The sequence below is a fragment of the Vanessa tameamea genome, chromosome 17 (genome assembly GCF_037043105.1).
Source record: "Vanessa tameamea isolate UH-Manoa-2023 chromosome 17, ilVanTame1 primary haplotype, whole genome shotgun sequence".
NCBI lineage: Eukaryota > Metazoa > Arthropoda > Insecta > Lepidoptera > Nymphalidae > Vanessa > Vanessa tameamea.
Window position 1 is genome coordinate 8,945,634 of NC_087325.1, and position 18,356 is coordinate 8,963,989.

General features: G+C 36.5%; 3 protein-coding genes across 22 annotated transcripts in view; 1 reads left to right on the forward strand and 2 right to left on the reverse strand.

Annotated features, from left to right (window-relative positions):
* Unc-104 (uncoordinated-104) overlaps positions 1–11,149 on the forward strand; it is a 98,622-nt gene extending 87,473 nt beyond the window's left edge. For 9 of the 19 annotated variants that reach the window (XM_064217521.1, XM_064217530.1, XM_064217524.1 and 6 more), the window contains 19 exons: positions 68–198; positions 567–740; positions 893–1,073; positions 1,197–1,287; positions 1,362–1,460; positions 1,677–1,916; positions 2,046–2,184; positions 2,544–2,664; positions 2,955–3,057; positions 3,421–3,601; positions 3,754–3,866; positions 4,234–4,293; positions 5,094–5,222; positions 5,444–5,573; positions 5,889–6,018; positions 6,215–6,431; positions 6,509–6,645; positions 7,008–7,109; positions 7,640–11,149. In XM_064217521.1, coding sequence (XP_064073591.1) covers positions 68–198; positions 567–740; positions 893–1,073; positions 1,197–1,287; positions 1,362–1,460; positions 1,677–1,916; positions 2,046–2,184; positions 2,544–2,664; positions 2,955–3,057; positions 3,421–3,601; positions 3,754–3,866; positions 4,234–4,293; positions 5,094–5,222; positions 5,444–5,573; positions 5,889–6,018; positions 6,215–6,431; positions 6,509–6,645; positions 7,008–7,109; positions 7,640–7,841 — 2,680 coding nt within the window. In that variant the 3' untranslated portion in view covers positions 7,842–11,149. The remainder of the gene's footprint in view (positions 1–67; positions 199–566; positions 741–892; positions 1,074–1,196; positions 1,288–1,361; positions 1,461–1,676; positions 1,917–2,045; positions 2,185–2,543; positions 2,665–2,954; positions 3,058–3,420; positions 3,602–3,753; positions 3,867–4,233; positions 4,294–5,093; positions 5,223–5,443; positions 5,574–5,888; positions 6,019–6,214; positions 6,432–6,508; positions 6,646–7,007; positions 7,110–7,639) is intronic. The other 10 variants (XM_064217528.1, XM_064217533.1, XM_064217534.1 and 7 more) reach the window with 5 other exon arrangements.
* LOC113400292 (vacuolar protein sorting-associated protein 11 homolog) overlaps positions 1–18,356 on the reverse strand; it is a 118,825-nt gene that overhangs the window by 84,702 nt on the left and 15,767 nt on the right. The gene's annotated exons all lie outside the window — the stretch shown is intronic.
* Positions 12,188–15,627, reverse strand: LOC113400295 (uncharacterized). Of its 2 annotated transcripts, none has more exons than XM_026639816.2 (3): positions 15,286–15,429; positions 13,334–13,500; positions 12,188–12,627 (listed from the first exon to the last, which is right to left on the reverse strand). In XM_026639816.2, the coding sequence occupies exons 2-3, from the start codon at positions 13,452–13,454 to the stop codon at positions 12,326–12,328; spliced, it is 423 nt and encodes a 140-aa protein (XP_026495601.2). In that variant the 5' UTR covers positions 13,455–13,500; positions 15,286–15,429; the 3' UTR covers positions 12,188–12,325. The 2 variants fall into 2 exon arrangements, with proteins under 2 accessions (XP_026495601.2, XP_026495600.2); XM_026639815.2 differs by having other exon boundaries at positions 12,254–12,627; positions 15,425–15,627.

Here is an 18,356-nt window from a genome sequence, read left to right on the forward strand (position 1 = left end):
ATGTATGTATGGCAATGTTAACGTTGTGTCTTAATTTGTAGAAGTGACGTAATGACTTGTTCCTCAGGAGCTTCGTATACTTGTCGAATCTTCTGTACCCGGTTCCACTTATTCACAAGGTGGCTATAGTGAATGAGAAAGGAGACGTGAAGGGCTATCTCCGGGTAGCTGTACAGGCAGTCATCGACGCCGAAAAAAGTAAGCTATTATTATTAATTTTACAGTTAAAAAAAAAGCTAATTCCAGTAGTTAGATTAGATTTTTCCATGTGAATTACAACCGATAGTCGTGGGCTCAACTCGGCAACCGGGCTCACTTTATTTTCATGTGCTTGAATTGTGTTTATGATTCCTCTCGTACACGGCGAAAATATGCATGAGTAGGGTTAAATCTACCAAAGGTACAGATGCATTGGAGCTGCGTGTTGAATAGCTGCAAAACTTCTCAAAATTAGAGGAGGCCTTAAATCCAGCTATAAAATATTTAGACATTGTTACTTTACCTTTAATTACATTTTAATTTGTTAGTATGGAAATGGGTGTATTTTAGTTTTTTATTTTTTGTAGATAACGCCGAATTCGCTGCTGGTGTAAAGCAGTCAGCTAAAATCTCATTTGATGACGACATCGTGCCAGCTCGGTCTAGGCTCAAGGCGATTTCGAGCGTTGAGAAGAACAACGCCATTAACGCTATCAATATCGAAGACCGACCCGAACAAGACTCAAATATCAAGATTGAAGGTAAACATTGTTCCTCACGAAATTGTTATCAAAGTTGCAACTAATATCTTACAGAGTTTTGGTAAATATTTTTTGAATAATTAAGAATTATAAAGTCCTGTATTTAAACTGGTGAGATCTAGTTGACGATGCATGTCTGAATCTGGTAACAGAACTAGCAGTCGGAGAATGCGACGCCGACAGCGGTCGGGGCGACAGCTCGCTGGCATCGGAGCTGAAGGAGGAGGACCTGCCCGAGCACCTCACGCTGGGTCGGGAGTTCACGTTCCGTGTGACCGTGCTGCAGGCCCACAGCGTGTCCACGGACTACGCAGACGTATTCTGCCAGTTCAAGTGAGTGATGCGGGAATGTTCTTTGAGTTTAACTTTTATGACGAGTTTAGACGAATAACATTTACCTTTCAACTGGTAAAACTTTACGGTATATAAATAAAATACTTTTTCTTATTGTTTCAGCTTCCTGCATAGAAATGAAGACGCTTTCTCGACCGAGCCTGTCAAGAATGCCGGAAAGAACACACCTCTTGGATTCTACCACGTGCAAAATGTAAGTTAAGAAATGAAAAGAAATTTGAAATCCTTCAAAGACGGTGAATTTTAGCGAAATATATATTGTTTTAGATCACCGTTCCAGTGACGAAGTCGTTCGTCGAATACATAAAATCGCAACCGATAGTTTTCGAAGTTTTCGGACATTATCAGCAACACCCACTGCATAAGGTAATATATAAATTGAAATTTAATTATACCAGACATTTTTTAATAATCTGTTTTTATTCAGTTGTGAAATTAATTCGATATAATTTTAGACTTTCAACTTACTACCTTTACTCTTGAATTTACGATTAAAATATTACACTTGAATTTAGTACACTTAAAATTCCCTTGTAACACGACCGAACACCACACATTTGAGAGCGTCTGCTTTGTGTATAGTCGAGTGAGTTGCGGCCGGTTCTGTGGCAGGACGCGAAGCAGGACGGGCCGGTGGGCCGCGCCCCCCCGCGCCGCATGCTGCCCCCCTCGCTGCCCATCTCGGCGCCCGTGCGCAGCCCCAAGTGGGGCGCGGCCAGCGTGGCGCCGCCCTGCTGCTCGTCGCACCTGCACTCCAAGCACGACCTGCTCGTCTGGTTCGAGATCTGCGAGCTGGCGCCCAGCGGCGACTACGTGCCGGCGGTGAGTACGTTGGCATACGTATCGCATACCAGATACGGATTGTGGGAATTGGCATTAGCATAGCTTAGATTACTTTAGAAAACAAATTCTCGCCTATTTATTTCCTACAATTTCCATTATTTTCAACAGGTCGTGGAGCACAGTGACGAGTTGCCGTGCCGAGGCTTATTCCTCTTACACCAGGGGATCCAGCGACGTATTCGCATCACTATTCTTCACGAACCATCGTCTGACTTGCAGTGGACTGATGTCAGGGAACTCGTCGTTGGTAAGGAACATAATCATATTGATAACCGATTCATATAATTTTACGATTTCAAATTAATTTTAGGTGAATATTCATAAAGTGCCCAATTCAGGCACAATCTATACTAATATTATGGGAAAGTAACTCTGTCTGTTACCTCTTCATGCTTAAACCGCTGTACCGTATTAGCTGATATTTGCTGCTCAAGCTGCTCAGCTTGCCTTGCCTTTAAATTTTGATCAAACGGATTGTTAAATTTAGTTGCCTGTTAACATATTGTTGATATATATTATAAATGATGTGATTAAACTGATGGATTGTGTCCCAAAGTATTTGTTAATTATCTGTCCAGTGATATTAATGTTATTTCCGTAACGCAGGACGCATTCGCAATACACCAGAGCCAAACGATGACTCAAACGACGGTGACGAAGACGGAGCCCTGTCTCTCGGCCTGTTCCCCGGAGAACGACCGTCGTTGGACGATCGAGCTGTGTTCAGGTAATTGGAATCAAGAAACGTTCAATTAACGTTTATATAAATTGACTATATTGTACAATGACCAAAATGTTTAAAATTTATTTAATTATAATACTTGGATGTATTTCAAAAAAAGTTAGTTTTCTTTAATTATTAATTAAACGCTATAGTCTAGGTGGCATATCAATAAGATCTGCAAAATTCTGGTCAAATTAAACGTTTATAAGACGATGTTATTAATAAATTAATGATTTATACGAATAGATTTAACAAAATATTATCTTTGATCGAAGTAACAATTTTGTACCCAGGTTCGAAGCCGCCTGGGACAGCAGCCTGCACGGATCGCCGCTCCTGAACAGAGTCAGCGCGAACGGAGAAGTTGTGTATATTACACTCAGCGCTTATCTTGAGGTAAGCTTTCGTTAAAGGCGTTTAACATTTAATTTTATTTTTGTCGTTTAATATTAACGGTTAAGATGTATTCATAAAGACATCGGCAAATTCAGTACTGTCGGTTAAACTTCACTTTGAGTATAACATGTTAAAATGTGATTTTTGTAAATTTTGAGTTTGTTTATCAAAAACAGTATATAACAGACGGTAATCCGAAGCCCTCATATAGTAACTTGGTTCCGTAGGGTCGGGTGAGGAAATTAATCACGCATTATTAACACATTCTAACTCTACGACCGTACATACGAAAGGGATCCACTAAACTGAGCCAAAACCGGTTCGCACGTCTGTCGTCGCCGTCGCTAACGGAAGGGCTTGCAGGTGGAGAACTGCGGGCGGCCGGCCATCGTGACGAAGGACCTGTCGGTGGTGGTGGTGGGGCGCGAGGCGCGCACGGGCGCGGGCCGCTCGCTGCGCCGCGCGCTGTTCGGCTCCCGCGCCGCGCGCGCCGACCGCCTCACCGGCCTCTACGAGCTCAGCCTGCACCGCGCGCTCGAGCCGGGTACGCGCACGCAACCACGCCGTCCGATATCTAAATTCTGTTATCTATTTACTTGAACACGCATTCGGTCTAAATATTTCATCGGTCGATACCTTGATCTTAATTACTCATACTACAGCATCGATGAAATATAATAATCTTTTCCGCCCCAGGTGTTCAGCGTCGTCAGCGCCGCGTGTTGGATACGAGCGGCACGTACGTGCGCGGGGAGGAGAACCTGCACGGCTGGCGCCCGCGCGGCGACTCGCTCATTTTCGACCATCAGGTCTGGATATTTATTTATAACAATGATTCACTCTCAACTCTTTAGATTCTCTATAATGTCGCTAAGTTTTTAATAAATATTAGAGGAAAGGAGTCCGACCTCAGACACACTTGACAAAATTCGCATGTTCTTTGGCTAATCGAGTAAGCGTATATTTTTTTTATAGCAATGATACGTGTGTCGTTTTCTCTACGGTGTAATTTATTTTTTCTAAGCTAGTAGTTTGGATATAATTTTATTTGCAAGCTAAGATTCCTGTATTTGTGTTTTGAAATTTCCTCTTCGTTAAACAAAGGATGCAGTTTAGTGTAATACCAAACATCTTGTAACAAAAGTCATTAACTATTGTTTTCTTTTACTCAAACAGAAACGTATCTGGCGCAAACTGATCTATGATTGGCCGCTCGACATTATCGATAAATTCCAGGTCCACAAATATGTTTCCTTAGCTATTTAGTATGTGCGCAATCATTCATTTGGTGTTCTAGTCATTCGTACTAAATAGCTACTGAAAAGTAATTTGTGTACTGGTTACTTGCCCATTCATCTCTACTTCACGCATATATACAAACAAATATAGTGTTATATATTTAGTTTTTTTTTTCTATTTGTACAAGGGCGGACTTACATTAGCTAAAACACAAATAGCTTTTGTTATAAACTTTGTTTAGCGGCGCACAGTTAAACACTGATTTGTCTCTTTCTAACAACATTCGATTTGACATTTGAGAGAAGAGAACGAAGCATTGTTTAATGATTCACCATCAATTTATGATTTTGAATGTTAGTTTTTTTTAATGATTCTATTTATAGATAACGATTTTGTTTGAAATATTTTTCAAGGAGTGTAGATTCGCCCTTATCCTCTTTTACCTGATATTATTGTTCTTGTTAAAGATCATAGGACGATGCTAGATATTTTACCTCCATCACACATTTGTAACCTTGAAGTATACACGCTTTATCATTTAATACATAAGCTTTATATTAAATATTTATACAAAGAATTATATATTTTACATAATTATTCTTATTTTACATAATACACCTTTTTGAATTTTTTAATTGCTTGTTAATTATACTCTTTTTAAAAATTTTAAATTACAATATTTTTTTAACCTAGCAACATTTTTAGTTAATAATTTGCTCAAAAGTGGTTCTCAAACTGTCGCCGCCTTGCCTACGAAACTAATTGTAGAAGTGAAACTAATGATGTTATGATTTCAGTGGGAGCTTGAGAAGATGACACGGCTGGAGCAAGTCGGTCGGACAAGACATTTCCTAGCGCTCCGCGAGCGCCTCCGTCACGGACACGAAAACACAGTCGCACCTAACGACTTTACTAAGACAGAAAAGGTATACTATTCTTAAATCCAAATCGTAAGTAGTAAAAATAAATGGCAACAGAGCCGAATTTAAAAGTCTGGAGGCCCTTGAGCAATAGACAGCCCTGATAACAACTATAAATGTTCAAATATCTTGTCAACGTGTAAGTCAGCGTGTCAACGCTGGTAAAAAAAATCAACCTCGAGGCAAGTATTGTACAGTATGTTTACGAATGAATGTCTTCTGTACAGGAGGTGAGCAACATGGCGGCGAAGGCTGCGTCGGAGTGCGCGTACGCCCGCGACGACGCCGTGTACGAGCCGTGGGACATGAGTCCGCGCGAGCGGGACCTCGCCTCCAAGTTCATCAAGCTCATACAGGGTACGCGCGCAGGGTCCTACTCAACCGCTTAACGGATAGCGATAAATTGATATTGATTTCTTACAGATTAAAAAACGGAATGGATGTGTTTTTCCGTTTGCATATGCACGATTTTTTTAGAAATTATTAATTTACTGAAAATTATTATTATACGATTTTGTCTCTAACCTTGATTTAATTGGTAACTGTTGTTATCTGAATAAACTCAAAACTTTATTCAAGTGCTTAAACGTTTGCTACATGACCCGCACTAAGGGCGGTCATTTATATAATTGTAAAGTTTGTTTATTTAACACTTATATTTGTAATTTATAGGAAGAATAGGCAATAACAACAAGGACGTAGATGCGGCGGTATCACCCGCCACGCCTGTGGACGAAGGCGTCTCGGCCGATATCTCGACGCCCAGTCTTCTGTCCTCCATACACAGTGCCAGTAGCTTCGAGTGAGTGTCTTCTTTCGTTGCTGTTGACCACCTTTTACGATATTACTAATTCAACATTTTGTTATACAAAACGTTTAAAGAATTGTAGAATATTACATTTTAACTCGTAAATCATCACACAGTCATCATCATGACGCTGGCTCTTATTAATTTGTTACCCATGAGTGGATCTGAATGCCATGGCCTCGCCCCGCAGGCTGTGCTCCCCGGAGCGCGCGCTGCTGGAGAAGGCGGCGGCGGCGGGCGGCTGGGGCGCGGCCGCCGTGTCGGGCGCGCTGGCGGGCTCGCTGCTGGGCGCCGGCGCGCTCTTCGTGCCCGACTGCGAGGAGGTGCGCGTATCGGCCGCCGTGGCGCGCCGCGGGTACCTCAACGTGCTGCAACACGGCACGCATGGCTGGAAGAAACGCTGGCTGGTACGGTCAATCCCCCCCCCCTCTAGCTACATGTTTGATACCCACGAGAGAATCGTTAATAACTTCGTTTCTCGCAGGTGGTCCGTCGACCGTACGTGTTCATCTACCGCGATGAGCGCGACCCGGTGGAGCGCGCCGTCATCAACCTCGCCAACGCGCACGTGGAGTACTCGGAGGACCAGGAGCAGATGGTGCGGATGCCGAACACATTCAGGTATTCTCTACTTTTATGTATTCGTCACGTTCCCGGTCGACCCTGCGTGTGACCTGACATCGAACCTTTAAAACACCTCTTTTTTTGACACCTTTAAATACATTAGCTCGGATAGTTCAGACTTTTATAATCCCTCCTAATCTAAAAAAAAAAATATAACGAATAAAACTTAATTTGATGTTAGTAACACAATTATACGTCGTCGGTTTGAAGTCAAGTTCACAGATAATATTATGCAAACAACATTGAATAAACCTCATAACATGGAAATGATAATTATCAAATAGGACTTGGATCCATTACCTTCCAAATTGTAAATATATGAGTATATTTCTGACGATAATCTACTCGAATGTTTATAGTGTGGTGAGCAAGGAGCGTGGCTATCTACTGCAGACCTTAGGGGACAAGGAGGTGCATGACTGGCTGTATGCGATCAACCCGTTGCTCGCCGGACAGATTAGGTGAGATTATATATTATCTGTTTATTAGAATAAGTAATAGATATAATTGAATGATTTTAATTTTTTCAATATTCAACTTTTAAATATGATCTTAATAAATATATATTGAATGGAAAATATTGAACATTTTTACTTTATGAAGATGCTTTTTAATAAGCCTCTGTCAATGACCGATTTTTAATGTTTGTTTATTAATGTTAAGATATTTTCTATTTAAAATAAAATTTTGTTTCGCGGACTTGATGTGAAATGCTTATTGAAACATCTTCATATGTAATGTTAACAATTTATATATTTGATCAACTATGTATACGTGGAAGTAATGACAGTAGTAAAAAAGAAATATCTATTATTCCATTCGAAAAATATCTTAAAATTTAAAGAAGATCAAAAGTATTTCCAACTCGAAAACTACCGAGCGTAACGTTTACCGTCATCGACTGCCAGCTAAGATCGGTCCCAGTAGTCGTAGCCTAGTCGTAAGCGAGCAGCAGCCGGTCGGTGCATATGTATGTACACACCCGCTGAAGGTGTCCGCGCGCAGGTCGCGGTCGTCGCGCCGCCGCCCCGCTCCCCCCGCGCCGCCCGCTCCCGCCGCGCCCCCCGCCGCGCGCCTCGCCGCATGAGACGCCCTCACCATGGAGTCTATACTCGTTTATTAAGTGCGTCGCCGACCGACGGACGCTCGCGCACAGACCGCTCCCCGCTTTGCGGACCTCGGATAGATATTGAAACGGCCCCCTAGGCTTTTGCTCGATCGCTCGAGGAGCTCTGGGTACGGGTGAGCTGCTGAAGTATAAATAATCATTTTTGTTATTCTATGCAGTCGCGCGAATATGTTCGAACGCGACGGACCGAAATTCGTATCCAGAGCTCGATCGGCCCTCGCATCGAATATTATATCTGTATCTATTTTATCCGTAGTTGATTAGTTTTATGTAATCGAGGTCTCCGAGCTGTTTAATCTATGCATCTATTGTTAATCTACGACACTAACGATGGAGATATATTTGATTCTGTAAATCAGTAATAGAAATGTCGAGCAAAAGTTAAGACTAAATATAGAGAATTCTGTGACTGGTTTGGTAGAGAGATTAAAGATAACGAATTACTTTATTTAAAATTTCATTAATCGAAAAATAATACTTTGAATTTTCGAAAGAGAGAGTGTTTTTGCAGAATAATAAAATACTACTGGAACGCGTGTCCTAGCTGGGACCACGTACTAAATGAATATAGTTAATAATATATTTTATAATTATCATTCGAAATTATATACCAAAGATTCAATTAATTTAGCATATCTGTTTATTATTAACAGTATTGTATATGGCATTTAATGCGACAAACGATCTATACGTAAATATAGATTGGGTGTTTTATATGTTGTTATATTTTTACAATGTTCAAAATAGTTTTAAATTTATGGTCAAGTGTGAGTTGGGACCAAACCGGTGCACCGATAGCGGGAATGGGGTAAGATAAAAAAAAAACTATTTACACAAATAATTACCTAATGTATTGAAATATAAGCGGGCTGTTTTAATATCTATGGTAGGACGCACAATTTTATAATAAGTTTTTTATCTATGTATTTTCGACAGTGTATAAATGTTACGGGTCTTTGCATCGCCGTTTGTTTCCTTTCTTGCCAAATATTAAAAAGAAAAAAAAATGTTGCATTACATATTACAATGTAGACGATAAAATCTTGCCTTGTTTTTTTTTAACTTAAATTGTTTGGAAATGTTATTTAAAATTTTAATATAAGCTTAATAGTTTTAAGTTATTGAGGTGCAATGACTCATATAAAAATATATGCCAAGTAAAAAAAAAAATAATTAGTGTTTCGTGCAGTAAGTATTGTCAAAACATATGTTGCGCACAAAACAAGTCGGCGATGTCTCCAATGGACTCCATATTGTACCGTGAGGATAAAAAACGATGAACAGAGAAATGACAAAATGAAATGATCTATATAGATTTTTCCCTAATGTTACATACATTATTGATGTAATTTAACTTGTATATACGTATGACTTGAACGGTAGATTATATTTTGAGGCTCAAACGGGCCACCTCGGTTGGATAATCCGTATGACGTCATACGTAACGTTTGATTTAAAACTAGTATTGAATGATTGTAAATACATATATAATTGAATGGCAATGTAGTTAAATGTAGAACTACGTGTTTCAAAATAATTTAAATGCTTCTGATGTCGTAAATAATTTAATATATTTGTGTTGTAGTTTATTATAATATTTTCAATTTAATAATTTTATTGAAATGGATTGTATAAAGTAGGTTAATGTGATGTTACCGGTGTATTCACGATCACGTAATGATTTAAATCATCATTCGTTAGTGTCCAGCGTCACAAATCATTCCGAAGTGTCTAGTCACAACTACTCTGTAGTTTACATTGTATGTGATAGGGTAGATCCATAGGTACAATACCGTGCTGCGAACTCACACCAAGTAGTTTTTTAAATATCTCGGTGTTATGTTAAATACATTTATAATCATCTAACTTCCTTCACAAATTCACCCTACCATAGAGTTCGTAATGTCGCAGAGATGGCAATCTATCACCGTAGTTAGAGTAATTGATGTGATTATAGTTTTGTGCCCTTTTATATTCATTTCCTCAATTCTATGATTCCAAACGACTCTTAATCTTGTTACCGCTTCGATGGATGTTAAATAAATAATCGTCACTTAACTATCGCTTGTAGGTGACTATTTTCGGAATAAATCGTATTATATAATTCTATCTCGTGACAACTCTGTAAGCTTAAGTAAAGTTTAGTAAATGTAAATAAATGTCTTTAAATAGTTCGTTTGGCATATATGAGTTTCAGAAATATTAGAAAAAAAAATATATACATAATTATATATAAATTTTGACATAATTGCTTTCTTCTACGTTTTAAAGTCCAGTCACCGGCTTGCGCCCTGAATCGTAGACAAATTCTCGGCATAACACTAGAATATTCAGATAATAACTTAGCATAGATAAATAGTTTTAAGATCAAAAAGTATTATCCAAATTTAGTCATGCTGTGTGTTATAATATTTATTAAAATTGTAATAATACAATAATTGTCGTCGAGATGGTTGAAGTCGTTTTCGAAATCGACGTTTCCGCCGGGCGCAACGTCGAATACTTACGTTACCGGCACCTCGCCATACGCCATCGCCGTTCTAGAGGATTCTGACATTGTGCTTTATTTATCCATTAAAACGTCCTTTTCATTAACTTAAAGTTGTGAATATGTCTCGTGTCCAAATTTGTTCTATACCACAAATATATTGCTATATGTGTAACTCTCATATTATCTAAAGGATGAAAGGATCTCAAGTCGTATGTACTGTTTGTAATAAATTTATTTCTAGTCATTTATTTATAACATTCCAACGCTGTTAATTCCTCTTTTTCAACTAGAATAATGTATTTTGCATAGCAGAATCGTGTTTATCTAGTTTATTAAAGGGAAAAATTTAAAACACGAAATGATGACGTAATATATTTAATTTCTCTAATGATATAAGTTCGTTTGCAAAGCTTCGTTCGGTTATATTTTTGTAGTTCCAAAAGATCTTTTTAAATTAGAGATAACGGCTTAAGCTGGATTATATATATTTTTATAGGGTGTACTCTAAGGCTACTGTTATTTTTATAGGAATAGCTGTTTTCTAAAATTCTGTTCACTGTTTCGTGTAATTTATGTTTAAGTATTAGTTGTTCGGGAGTGTTGGAGGAGTGAGGGTAGAGGGGTTAGCGCTACCCGAGAGTATACAACGGCGAGGCCGCTCCGGGCCGGTCCTTGTGATTTCGATAGTGATTGTTGTTTGTTGGGCGAGAATGATATTTGAATAATTATATATTCTATATATAATTTATGGATTTCATTCAAATTTATAAAAATAAGAACAATGTAATAATTGGTAATATTACTCATTGCTCTAAATGTACTATCAAAATATATTATACACAGTGTTAAAGGTCATAAATAAAATGCTTTGAAAATTTCCATATTGTTGTTTCCTTTCGACCACTCCTTATATCCTTACACGAAGTAGGTTTTTATTTATTACAAATAATAGCCGCTCGTCGATGAGTTACGAACCTAACCTGATTCTGAATATCGTCAACTCGAACAAGTATACTACGAATTCATAAATACTGTATAAGCGAGTTCAAATTTGCAGAAAAGTTATCATGAGATTGTTTGGGTTTTAAAACCTTAAAAATAGAGGATACATTAGTTCAGCTGAAGAATATATATTTTTTTGTCTATGGTTAAATAAGATTTAATATAAATGTAATATTCCTTCAATAATTAGAATGCCTTTGTATGTAATCATTCGGTTTTCGAAAATCATCAAAGTCAAGGGCAGTCAGTCTTAAACTGATTCATCTCAATTCCAATGATTCATCAAATTGTACGATAATACCACTTAAGCCGTATGATACCAAGGTGCTTAATCGTGTTATCAGTTCGTGAAATATATTTTCATATTGGTTATAAAGTTTCGCAATGGGAAACTGGGAATACACAGGTTTACTACATCAGCTCTACTCACTAGCATCAAAACCGTGTGGAAGAATTGAACGCGGCTTGGTTGAACTAATTTAAAATACAGTTGCAATATTTGATCCACACATACTAACAGGTGAACTTAGATAGAAGATGTAAAGTACTTGAATAATAATAATTACAATGTCGGAACGATTGATAAAACTGATTGGAAATTATGAGGACCCAGGATTCGATCCTCATTCGTGGTGCTTTTGGTTTAATGCAACATCGAACTGTGTTTTTTCAACAAATCTAAACCGTGCCTATAATACCTTTTGAAAGGTTTTGAGCTATTCTTGTTGTTTCTTATATTTAAAAAATAAAAATAATTGAAACTTCAAAATATGTAATCGGAAATAATTTTATAAAAACAATTACGATTAAATGTGTTCCCTAAACCTAGTTTAAATTAATCGAAATATTTTTCATCAACGAATCAGTTTTTTACGTTACCATATTATGGAAAAGACTACTGGCAGTCATTCTTCGTAATAGACAAAATTAATATTATTAATCTTAACTTATCTTAGATTAATATTATTATACCAAAACATGTATACTATCGTAAAGTCATTTACATACGTCAGTGCACAGACAAGTATTTACCAAACACGAAACCTCTCTCGCACTCATGAAAAAGGATTTAGATTTTTGTCGTAATCATCGTCGTCATCAACATCATCAGCAAACGGGTTAGTCGGATCATTAATTTCATCAGCGAATGGGTTTTTAGATTCATCATATGTTTCATCGAAGGGATTTCTACTATAGCTGATAGCTGATGATAATCTCGGTGCTTCCCTCTTGACATCTCTCTGGTGAATGAATGGGGACTTTTTGGTATGAATTTTTGGCTCTAATTCAGTCACGTTATCTTCGTGATTGGCACTGTATAGCTGTTGTTCAATGAACTGCGTTCTGCTATCTGGAACTGAAAAAATAAAAACGGAGTAAGTAGTAAGTAAGTATATTGATTTGTCTGCTCATTAATAAGAATCAAATTAACCAAACTCTACTAAAATAACTCTTTTGCTCAAATTTTTAAAAACCACGTTTAAGAACTATTTCGATTCACATGCGTTACCTATCGATAAAAATCCTACCTTCGCCTTCGACTCGTTTCAAGAAAAGTTCAGTTCTTTTCATCATGCTGAGAGTGAAACCGAAAAAGTTTGTTACAATGTTTATTTGTTTTATGTTTGTGGTAAGTAGACACACCACCCAGAGACGAGAGATAATAAATAGAAATATTGGGAATTCTGATGTTATGTCCCTTGTATCTGTAGTCACTAGATCAGTCACCCTTCAATCCGAACACAGCAATACCAAGTACCGCTGTCTGGCGGTAAATACCAGCGAGTAATACCCACCCAGATGCACTTGAACAAAGCCCTACCAAGTGTTTATATTTACATTATGATAAAATGACGCCCTGGAGAGCCAAAACAACGGTAATGTTACTTCTTACTTTTGCACGTCAAACGGTTAAAGTTCAGGCGCAATTTTTACGTAATTTCCGGGATTGTAAAAAAAGCCTTATACGGTAGCCCAACTGGTCCAACCAAGGAATTAATAACATGCGAAAAGTGCTAACAAATACATACGAATGCAAATACATGAATAAAAAAGTGCAATACCTTGCTTGCTTTGTCCCTCCTGCAGTCTCGAGTTGGTCGGTGCCCTCTGCTCGTATGTCTGCATGGAAGTGTCCGCTTCCGTATCGTGGCTGGACTCCGGGGGTAACGTCACAACTGTCATCTTATTGAATAGACTTCGTCCGAATAACTCTGACCCCACTGCAAAACTGGAAATAGAAAAGTACCCTTACTCAGTTCAACGGATATTAATGTAACTGGATTCTTTTTTCGTTGGCATTGAGTTGGTTTACAATTATAAACGGGATCAAATACACAACTCGAACCGGAAGGGCGTGCCGGTGAAAATGTAATATGCTGGAGATATTTATGTTTAATATTCACTGATCTTTGTCAACTCTATTCTAATGAAACATTTTAGTCTCATTTATTACATTACTAATATAGCAATAAATTTCCGAGGTACTTAACTTAATCATTTAAAAGTAAATATTTTTTTTAATATTATAACTAGAATCTATACTAATATTAAAAATGTGATAGTAACTCTGTCTGTCCGTTCTTTCGCAGCCCAACTTGAATTCCAAGGAAGAACAAGCTACTTTCTATGCTTAACACAAAATAGTATATGTTATACGTAATATAAATTATACATAAAAAACATTGTAAGTATTTGTGTTACAATTTTTAAAATGCTACCCATCGATATAAGATTCGTTAATGTTTGTCAAAAAGATAAAAAATAAAAAACAATAAAAAATTTATAATCGTCGACACGCAAGATAACATTAATAAAACATGATTGTTAATAACGAACATAATAAACAGGTTACACTTCTTGGTCAAGGTTTTCTTTAATTACTGCGAGACGGACCGACATTTTACATCTGCTGTGTTAAATTAAAATTTAATTTGGATGCAGTTTGGTTTGTTAATGAAATTTACTTCCTATGTACCGCATTTACGCACGATATTCATATACTCATTATTTAATTTTGAAATGTAACTTCAAGGCCTAATTTAAGTAGACGTCTCTTACGAAATATCGTTTCACTTTATTATTTTTTTGTATAGTATTACTCTTGACCGCATTGTTATATGTTTACAAAACGGATGGTCAAAAGTAAATTATTTTATATCAAATTGGTTTTAAGTTCGTTTTACGATTACAATATTCAAGGGAGAGTAACTTAGACTCTACAACAGATATATTTTGACTCATTTAATATTGCCAACATTAAATCTAGGGAATAATAACGTATCCAAATGTTTTGTCTCCTAGTCTACTTTATGTTATACGATATGTTTGTGAAAATATTTTATTCATATTTGTCAATCCCGAATATCCTGAGCTTGTTTAAATATACCTAATCCTGAAATTTTTGGTACTGAAAAATAATATCATAATAATTGGTTACAGTACAAACACACGACGTATTGAACTAAACACAGACACAACTAAACTTTTAAAAACAGAAAATCGAATTGAACGAAATGATAACACTAATATCAACAAAATATTAATTACTGATAATCCAACTGATCATGACTATCCAATAATAAGTAAAGTTATTACAATAATCATAACTATGTAAAAAACATATAATAATCAATTATACAAATGAAATTGTTCGGCACACTCAGCAATCTTCAGCTAGTATATATATGTAGTATATATGCGTACAGTATTACAGTAACCGATATATTTAATAACATATTCGACAGGTTATGTAAATATTATTAAAATTAATGCAAGACAGGAGGTTATAGGTTTTAAGAAGGTGCCAAAAGTATTATAATATTCATTTCAAACATAATATTTATTGCAAAATAAATAGCTTAAAAAAAAATTAAGTTATTGGTTAATACAGGCAATTGCTTAGTGACTTTTATTAAATTATTATTTTTAAATTCTGCATGGAAGGGCGCGACTTTTAAGTTTTACCTCTATTCGATTACATTATAGATCGGGGGCTGATAGGAATCGTACATACCGATAGATTGTCTTTTGGCACTGTTGTTTGTAAGCACGGACACATGCGTTATAGCCTATATATATGAGCTAGGTAAGCTAGATTTTGGGTCAGCAGAAGTGGACTAAGTACTAAATAAATAATCCATCAACACACAAACCTCTCGTATCCATCATCAACTGCATTATAAAAACACCAAGTGAAAGGCGAAAACATATCGTTCACAAACAAAACATTTAAACTATCGACGTGTTATCAATTTTCGATAATAATTTATTACATTAGGAATTATAACTTGATAAGGAAAAAATGTATTCGCGCGATCACGATCCGAGTAAGAATGACATTGAACGTTAAAGAAAGGCCAATAATTCAAAATAGAAAAACATGTTGTGTGCAAAATTACACGAATACTTATATTGTACGTTTTAGTATTCACTTATTGTTATTCTTCGTCAAATTAAACCACCGGAGGAGTGCTTAGCTTGGAGTTTACTTCGCCACGCTGCTCCCGTGGGAAGATTGCCACTTGCCAGAATTTCATCACGCATTCAAGTATCTTAAAGATATTTTCCGTTATCTACTTATATAATCTATATGTATATATATTTCGCGGGTTCAAATACATATGTATTATATATATCTTCAGTTAAGGTCTACGTGTTTTCGTTGCACGGACTCGCCTCGTAAATGTATATACAATGCTAAAATAAATCGCTTAGGTTTTGAAAATAATATTTACTTATTGGTTTTTCGTTTTTTACATTCTTTACTTTAACCTTCCTTCCTCATGCAGAGTTCACACTTTTGTCACGTTTCTAAGTTGCACGTGCTTTCATTGAAATCAAATCAAAATATACTTTAATCAAGTAGGCTTTTACAAGCACTTTTGAATCGTCATTTAACAAAATATTTAAAGAAAAGCTACCACCGGTTTGGAATGTAGATTATACCGAGAAGAACTGGCAAGAAACTCAGTAGTTACTCTTTTTCAACATCTAAAAATACAGTCATGTTAGTTAAATACAATTATATATGTATGTCTTGTCTCCTGCCTGGAAGTCAACAAGCATTAACTCCACGCTTTTTTATCATCAATATAATCTTGTATCAAATAATATGCCTTATTTACACATGTATTTTTTACAAATGACTTGAATCTATGAAAGTAAAAAATGTCTGCGGATTTTTTTTTTTCATAAGTATATGCTATTAGTGGACGACAATGACTAGGCGGCATACGTTGTTGTGGATAAAAGCAGATAAAATTATAGATGACATAGATCAAAATGTGTCCACGGCTTACAGATATAAATTTGCATAATTTCAACTAACAAGGTCAATATTTTATTGTTAAAGCCATTTAATCGACTACCCGTTTCACAGAGAGCGATCTTCTAAAGTATTCATTCAAATATTAAGGTAACTGACATGTTTTCTGAATGAGGATTAATAATGAATTGGAGAAAATGGCTACGCAAATAACCTATAGTTTTTACTAGATAACAATCTTATATATTAATAACGTAAGTCGATTTTTGTTCCCGTGATTATGGGACGATAGCTGCACATAAAAAATCGGTTATGGTCTCATTTTGAAGAGCTCCAGTCGTAGATGTGCAGAATAATAGAGGGGATTCTTGATTGCAATTTACTAAATTGTTACGATTTAACTAAGAATTAATTTTAGAGAGCGAAATAAAGTTACTGGTTGGTTGAAGAGCGGTACTACGGCTGTATAAGAAAATAAAATTAAAAACGTAATCACAATTAAAATAAATTGTTATCGACAAACTCCAATTCTAACTGAACTAATATATACTACTTTACTTGGTGGTAGGGCTTTGTGCAAGCCCGCCTGGGTAGGTACCACCTACTCATCAGATATTCTACCGCCAAACAGCAGTACTCAGTATTGTTGTGTTCCGGTTTGATGGTGGAGTGAGCCAGTGTAACTACAGGCACAAGGGACATAACATCTTAGTTCTTAAAGTTGGTGGCGCATTGGTGATATACGGAATGGTGAATATTTTTTACAGCGTCATTGTCTATGAGCAGTGGTGACCACTTACCATCAGGTGGCCCATTTGCACGTCCGCCTACCGTAAAAAAAACTATTTGACATTAAAAATTTAATTTAAAAAAAGTTTGATCATTATGCCGCCAAATGTAAATTGTGCTGATTTGCAGTTTACAAAACAAAACCTGTCTTAGGTTTCGAAGTTTCGTGGGAGACCTACAAGTAGTTATTACGGGAGTATCTAAGAAAATGGACACCCGCTATCACGGACCGTTACCGTTACCGTAGAATTTTGTAAAAGCTACGATTTTCTAGGATAAATACCTTTATTTATAATATATATATATAATGTACAACCCTATATTTCCTTGGTGGCTTTGTTCAAGCCCATCTTTTTTATGTTATGGGGGGCAAATATCAGTAGGCACCTGATGGAAAGTGATTACCACCGTCCATGGACATCTACCACCGGGGGCTTGCAGGTGCGTTGCCGGCCTTTAAGGAAAGAGTACGCTCTTTTCTTGAAGATTCCCAAGTTGTTTCGGGTCGGAAAAACAGCCGGTTCAGACTAACTGATGTCTGATTGAACAATTTACCAGAACGGTAAATGTCAAATATATCACGCAAGTTTGAAGGTTCTATGATTTGTAGGTACCTACCTAATTTCGGTGTATTTAAGGTGTCTAAAATTACATTTTTACATTAATATAATAGGTTATTTTACCGATTCCATTTTTTACAAATTGTACATTAGTAAAAAAAGTAAAGAATCATAAATTATGTGAATATATATGTGCGAGCAAAAAGTACTTACATGAATTTAAAACAATTACTATCATTGTTTAAACAGTTGCTAGATGCTATGGTATATTTGTAGTTTCAATGTTATCAGAATTAATAATAAGTGCTTTGTTTATAGAAATCGTTCATGTAATACGTCAATGATTTAAATATGGTGCTGATTCTTAACAGAATTTACGCAAATACCCAGGCATAATATTATAATGCACAAGTATGTGCACAAACACAACTTAATTCTCTATACACTCTCATGACTCCGATGACACGTAAG